Source organism: Lepisosteus oculatus, chromosome 14 (assembly GCF_040954835.1).
Source record: "Lepisosteus oculatus isolate fLepOcu1 chromosome 14, fLepOcu1.hap2, whole genome shotgun sequence".
Taxonomy (NCBI): Eukaryota; Metazoa; Chordata; class Actinopteri; order Semionotiformes; family Lepisosteidae; genus Lepisosteus; species Lepisosteus oculatus.
In genome coordinates this window covers 36,066,460-36,073,572 of record NC_090709.1, presented here as the reverse complement: position 1 = coordinate 36,073,572, position 7,113 = coordinate 36,066,460, and the positions used below count along the sequence as shown (strand labels likewise).

At 50.8% G+C, this 7,113-nt stretch overlaps 1 protein-coding gene across 1 annotated transcript in view; it reads right to left on the bottom strand.

Moving 5' to 3' along the window:
* Nucleotides 1–1,013: 1,013 nt before the first annotated feature.
* Nucleotides 1,014–7,113, bottom strand: part of LOC138243449 (trichohyalin-like) — a 140,977-nt gene continuing 134,877 nt past the window's right edge. The window contains exons 2-3 of the mRNA XM_069199071.1: nucleotides 4,579–6,717; nucleotides 1,014–2,599 (exon numbers count right to left, since the gene is read on the bottom strand). Coding sequence (XP_069055172.1) covers nucleotides 1,383–2,599; nucleotides 4,579–6,717 — 3,356 coding nt within the window. The 3' untranslated portion in view covers nucleotides 1,014–1,382. The remainder of the gene's footprint in view (nucleotides 2,600–4,578; nucleotides 6,718–7,113) is intronic.

The window sequence follows — 7,113 nt, the reverse complement described above, 5'->3', positions numbered from 1 at the left end:
CTGGGAATAAAACCGCCCCGAGAGGAGCTCGAGCGCTCGGGCTCGGAGCGTCGCTTAGCAACCGGCGCCGCAGCGGCACCCGGAGGACGAGCCGGGAGCGGGTTTTGGCGCCAGTTCTGCTCCTTGATGATCGGCTCAGGAGAATAAAGTCGATAGAAAAACATAAAAGTCCATTTCTCTCCCTCCTCTGTGGAAGCCGTGTCCGCCAGGGAGTGGAAAGAAAAAAAAAACGCGCCGTGGTTTCTCGCCGTTTCTCGCCGCTTTAGATTTCGAAATTATGACTTTTCTGACTCGGAATTGCGAGATATAAAGTCCCAATGACCCGAAATAAAGTCGTGATTCTGAGATTGTAAGTCGCCGTTGCGAGATATAAAGTCCCAATGACCAGAAATAAAGTCGTGATTCTGAGATTGTAAGTCGCCGTTGCGAGATATAAAGTCCCAATGACCAGAAATAAAGTCGTGATTCCGAGATTGTAAGTCGCCGTTGCGAGATATAAAGTCCCAATGACCAGAAATAAAGTCGTGATTCCGAGATTGTAAGTCGCCGTTGCGAGATATAAAGTCCCAATGACCAGAAATAAAGTCGTGATTCCGAGATTGTAAGTCGCCGTTGCGAGATATAAAGTCCCAGTTGCCGGACGAGCCTGTTCTGCTCTTTGATTATGGGCTCAGGAGAATAAAGTACACATATACACATACACATACTGTAACACACACATATACAATGTCAGAATTATATCCAAAAGTATTCATGACATTTATATATATACACAAAGAATAGCAAAATACAAACACGATCAAAATAGAACATGATTTAAAAGTTTTCTTCACATGGGACACTAAGGGCTGGTTTTCAGTGAGTCGGATCTCTTACGAGGAAGAGATCAGTGTTTCAGTGTAGAGTCCTCACTCTGTGTCCAGGAAGTATCTGGTCTTCCTCTCCCGCTGGGAAAGACTGTGTGGATCAGTGACTGACCTGCGGAAGTGTCTCTCTGTGTCTCTCTGTCACTCGGATAACACTGCCTGAGCTCCTCCTCTCCCTCTCCTGCTCCTGTCTCAGTGTCTTCAGCTCTCTCTCAGCTCCTCGATCTCCTGTCTGTTTCTCTCTCCTGTCTGTGGGCTGTGTGTGTCTGAGGGTTGTGTCTGTGGCCTGTGTGTGTCTGCTCATTGTGTCTGTGGGCTGTGTGTGTTCTCTATGTGTCTGAGGGTTGTGTATTCTTGAGTGCCTTCAGGTTGTGTGTGAGACTACGTTGTGACTACTGTGTGTGCTCTTGTGTGTCTGCGGGCTGTGTGTGCTCTTGTGTGTCTGCGGGCTGTGTGTGCTCTTGTCTCAGTCATCTTCTGTGACCTTCTTCTCGATGTGCTGCTTGTGGTCCTCAATCACTCTCCTGTATCTCCTGTGTGTCTCTGATGCCACACAGTGAGGCTGTCTATCACTGTGTTTTGTCTCTCTATTGTCTCTCTGTATCTCTCTACTGTCTCTCTCAGCTGCTCGATCTCCCTCCTGCAGCTCCTATGCTCCTGTCCTGCTGGAGTGAACTGTGTTGTCGACACACTGACCTGCTGGAGAGTCTCTCTGTGTCTCTCTGCCTCCTCTCTGGCCTTTTCCTCATAGTGCTGCCTGAGCCCCTCCATCTCCCTCCTGTGCGTCTCCTCTCTCTCTCTCCTCTCCCTCTCCTGCTCCTCTCTCAGTTCTTCTATCTCTCTCTGCAGCCTCTCTCTCTCCTCTTTCTCTCTCCTCAGCTCCTCCTCCAGCTCTCTCCTCCTCCCCTCATCCCTCTCCTCCCTCAGCCTCTCCTCCAGCTCTGCTATCTTCTCCTCCAGCGCTCTGATCTTCTCCTCTCGTGTCTGGATCTCCTCCTCCATCCTGCGGAGGTGGTTCTGCAGCTCCTTCTGGTGCTTCTCCCTCAGTCTCTCCTCCTCCCTCTCCCTCAGGATCTGCAGTTGCCTCTGTCTGATCTGGGACTCGGCCTCCTGGTACGTCTCAGTGCTGTAGTAGCTGCCCTTGTTTCCTGCTACCAGCTCCTCTATCTTCTCCAGCAGCTCTGTGACCTGAGTGCTGCCCCTGTCCTTGTTGTTGAGGGCGTGATACCTGTTCCCACACTTCTCCAGCAGCCACTGGAGCTCCCTGCTGCCTGTGTGCACAGACTCCTCCAGCGTCCTGCTGGTCAGATCATCAGCGTGGGTGAGCAGGACCATGGTGTGTCCCAGGGCCCTCTCCCCGAATATCTCCAGGACTGTCTCCAGTGTCCTCCTCTCCTCCCCTGAGGATCGGCCCAGCGGGGTCACCAGGAGGAAGGCGTGGGGTCCCGGGGCAGACAGGTTAACACAGAGCCCCACATCCCGTCTCCTGTCCCCCTCAGACAGTCCAGCGTGGAGCCAGTCTGGAGTGTCCACCACAGTCACCCGTCTCCCGGACACTTGTCCTGTCCTCTTCCGGCTCTCCTGAGTGACCGCGGAGCTGCTGGTTTCAGAGGGAAACTCCTCTGAGCCCAGGATGGCGTTTCCTGCTGCGCTCTTCCCAGCACCAGTCCTGCCCAGCAGCACCAGTCTCAGCTCAGAGGGGTGGGGCTGGAGTCTGGGTTCGACTTCACTCACTGCAACAGGAGGAGAGACAGGAGCATCAGGGAGGTGACACATGAGAGGAGACCAACCTCTCCACAGATAAGAAGGGTTCAGTTTGCTCAAGAGACAAAACTTAAAAGTCATTATGAAGGAATCTTACAGAATGAACATCTGGGAATTAACCTTGAGTATCAACTAACTACAGTTTTACCTGATGTTCATGATTTTCACTTGTGTCAGATCTATTTTTTCAAAGTGACTCATGTTTCATCTGAAAAGTCTGTGTTTATATACTGGCCTCAAGCAACAACAGTCATGCTGCAGTACTGTACTGTTACAGGGGCAGAGTGTAGAAGGACATTAATTGAAGAAGGAGAGATAATCTCTTCACCCCAGTGAAGAACAGCACTCTAGGAGAGTGTGCAGTCCAGTGCAATCATCCTGCTGGTATTTCACTCTGTTCAGTAATTCTCCATCTCACCCTGTTTGACACAGATTCTACAACAGGCTGCTGCTGTTCAGTCAGACTCACTGATCTGCAGACAAGCTGTGACGAGTCCTTTAGACTGATGTACAGAAACAGCTCTTGTCTGGGGTTCTAATGATCTGCTGATGGGCTCTTTCACCCACTCCTGTCTTGCTGGACTTCAGAGCTGCCTTTGACACTAACAGATCAACTGAGGAGGCCATCTCCCCTGGTCTACACACTGCCCTCTCCCACCTGGACAAGAGAGAAATGTATGTGAGAATGTTGTTGTTGATTTCAGCTCAGCATTAGGCACAAATACATCCTCCACACTGACTCTGAACACCCATTCACATCAGTGGGTCCGCAGTGGTCCAGATTTTCAAATTCCTAGGTGTCAACATCACAAGTGACCTGATCTGGACCCACCACACCAACCCCGTAGACAAGACAGCGCCTGTTCTTTCTCCCCAGACTGAAGAAGTTCAGCCTGCCTTCACACATCCTGACCAGCTTCTACAGCTGCACCACTGAGAGCATCCTAACCGGCTGCACCACTGCCTGGTGTGGTAACTGCTCCGCCCACGAGCTCAGGGTCCTCCAGAGGGTGGTGACACTGGCTCAGAACACTACCGGCTGCGCTACTGAACACACAGGATATCTACTGTGTTAGATGCCTCAAGAAGGCCAGGTCCATCCTCAGGGACCCCAGTCACCCTAAACACAACTTGCTCTCTCTACTACCATCTGGAAAACGGTACTGAAGTATCAGACCAAGACCACCAGGTGTCAGAACAGCTTCTTGCCCCAGGCAGTAAGACTGCTGAACAGCCAACCACAGCAGACACCTGCAGTTACCTCCTTGAACTGACAGGGGGCACTGGCACTCTCACGAAGAGCACTAAATACCTCCTACCCTGTACCCTACCACTGTCAGGACACCTAAATACCTCCTACCCTGTACCCTACTACTGTCAGGACACCTCAATACCTCCTACCCTGTACCCTACTACTGTCAGGACACCTAAATACCTCCTACCCTGTACCCTACTACTGTCAGGACACCTAAATACCTCCTATCCTTGTGTTACTTCCACACAATCTGTGAATTGCAATTGTGTAATCTGTTGTATCCCAATGTTAACCCCTATAAATTCCTGTCCTCCAACTCTTCTATCCCTCTTAACGAGCCTTTAACGAGCTCGCAGATTTCAATGCTGACAACACCGCTGTGTGCTGTACTGTTCGTGCATCGATCAATAAACCTTGATTGATTGAGTGTTGGTCCGACAGACTTGAGGAACAGATTACAGAGACTGAGCTGCTGTGTGATGGATTAAATCTCATCTCCCTGAGAGAAAACAGTTCAATTACAGCACAGAGGATTTAAACAGACACAGATCTGTGAGCCACTGTGTTAGTAACGCAGTACAGAGCGGAGCACAGTATGATTTTAATTCCTAACAGGACACAAGATGGTTGAATCTCTCAGTCTGATGAGCAGTAAGATCAGTGACTCAGTAATACAGCATCAATCACACTCACTGGCAGGAGGGTCAAAATCTTTACTGTTCCTCCTCTTGACAGGCAGTCTGGGCTCCTCTGTCTCTTTCTCCAGCTCCTCTTCCTCCAGTGTCTTTCTCATCTTCTCCTTCAGCTCCTCTTCTCTCCTGCTCCACTCCTCCTCCAAACTCTGTCTGAGCTCCTCTTCTCTCTCTCTCTCCCTTCTTTCATACTTCTGGCTCAGCTCCTCCGTCTCTCTCTGTCTCTCCTCCTCCCTCTGTCTCAGCTCCTCCGTCTCTCTCTGTCTCTCCTCCTCCCTCTGTCTCAGCTCCTCTGTCTCTCTCTGTCTCTCCTCCTCCCTCTGTCTCAGCTCCTCCGTCTCTCTCTGTCTCTCCTCCAACCTCTGTCTCAGCTCCTCCGTCTCTCTCTGTCTCTCCTCCTCCCTCTGTCTCAGCTCCTCTGTCTCTCTCTGTCTCAGCTCCTCTGTCTCTCTCTGTCTCTCCTCCTCCCTCTGTCTCAGCTCCTTCATCTCTCTCTGTCTCTCCTCCTCCCTCTGTCTCAGCTCCTCCATCTCTCTCTGTCCCTCCTCCTCCCTCTGTCTCAGCTCCTTTGTCTCTCTCTGTCTCTCCTCCTCCCTCTGTCTCAGCTCCTCCGTCTCTCTCTGTCTCTCCTCCAACCTCTGTCTCAGCTCCTCCGTCTCTCTCTGTCTCAGCTCCTCCGTCTCTCTCTGTCTCTCCTCCTCCCTCTGTCTCAGCTCCTCTGTCTCTCTCTGTCTCTCCTCCTCCCTCTGTCTCAGCTCCTCTGTCTCTCTCTGTCTCTCCTCCTCCCTCTGTCTCAGCTCCTCCGTCTCTCTCTGTCTCAGCTCCTCCGTCTCTCTCTGTCTCTCCTCCTCCCTCTGTCTCAGCTCCTCTGTCTCTCTCTGTCTCTCCTCCTCCCTCTGTCTCAGCTCCTCCGTCTCTCTCTGTCTCTCCTCCAACCTCTGTCTCAGCTCCTCCGTCTCTCTCTGTCTCAGCTCCTCCGTCTCTCTCTGTCTCTCCTCCTCCCTCTGTCTCAGCTCCTCCGTCTCTCTCTGTCTCTCCTCCTCCCTCTGTCTCAGCTCCTCCGTCTCTCTCTGTCTCTCCTCCAACCTCTGTCTCAGCTCCTCCGTCTCTCTCTGTCTCTCCTCCTCCCTCTGTCTCAGCTCCTCCGTCTCTCTCTGTCTCTCTTCCAACCTCTGTCTCAGCTCCTCCGTCTCTCTCTGTCTCTCCTCCTCCCTCTGTCTCAGCTCCTCTGTCTTTCTCTGTCTCAGCTCCTCCGTCTCTCTCTGTCTCTCCTCCTCCCTCTGTCTCAGCTCCTCTGTCTCCCTCTGTCTCTCCTCCTCCCTCTGTCTCAGCTCCTCTGTCTCCCTCTGTCTCTCCTCCTCCCTCTGTCTCAGCTTCTCTGTCTCCCTCTGTCTCTCCTCCTCCCTCTGTCTCAGCTCCTCTGTCTCCCTCTGTCTCTCCTCCTCCCTCTGTCTCAGCTCCTCTGCCTCTCTCTGTCTCTCCTCCTCCCTCTGTCTGATATATTTCTCCAGTTCAGTGTATACTTGGTCAATGTCAGTGGTGAAGTACAGCCCATAGTTTCCTGCCACCATGTCCTCTATCTTCTCCAGCAGCTCTGTGACCTGAGTGCCGCCCCTATCCTTGTTGTTGAGAACATGATACCTGTTCCCACACTTCTTCACCAGACACTGGAGCTCCTTCCCTCCTCCCTCAATGTGTTGCTCAATGGTTGTGTGTGTCAGTGTGTCCCCGCAGGTGAACAGCACTATTGTGTGTCTCCACACTCTCTCACTGAGAAGCTCCAGATATTCCTTTACTGATCTCCAGTCTGTGTTTGAGTCGAGATCAATCACCAGGAGGAGAGTGTGGGGTCCTGGGGGACACAGAGACACGCTGTACACAACCTCCTGTCTGATCTGCTGTGGATCATTCCTCATCAGCCACACATTCCAGCCTGGAGTGTTGACCACAGTGATCTGCCTCCCAGCTACTTCACCCTGTCTCTTCTCACACTCCTGAGGTTCTCCCTCAGTGTCAAACTCCTCTCTGCCCAGGATGGTGTTTCCTGCTGAGCTCTTCTCAGACCATCTCTTCCCCAACAGCACGATCCTGATCTCTGAGAGACGCTGTGGTGCCTCATGGGAATCAGCCCGTCTCCTCCCTGTCAGAGAGAAAGATCACAGATTATTTACATGATTAAGTTCTCATCACAGATATCTTCACTCTTCATCCCATTTAAAATTCACGATAAAAACTCCTCTATATCTTTTCTATTGTCCCTGCCCTGTGAGAGAGGAAAATCACAGATTATTGAGATTATTTTTCTGTGTATTCTCTGTGGTATACAAAAATGTTCTGTTAATGTTAATCAGACTGTATTCTTAAAACATTATTATTCTGTATTATTACAATTTATATTAAATATTTGTTTATTGTAACTGTTCTCTCAATAGTACATGTTTATTTTTCATCAGGATTTTGTTTCTTAGAATAATTTAACCTCACTGAAAGGTTAGATTTCTCTCATCTGATAAACAACACAGACATTTTTCCAATG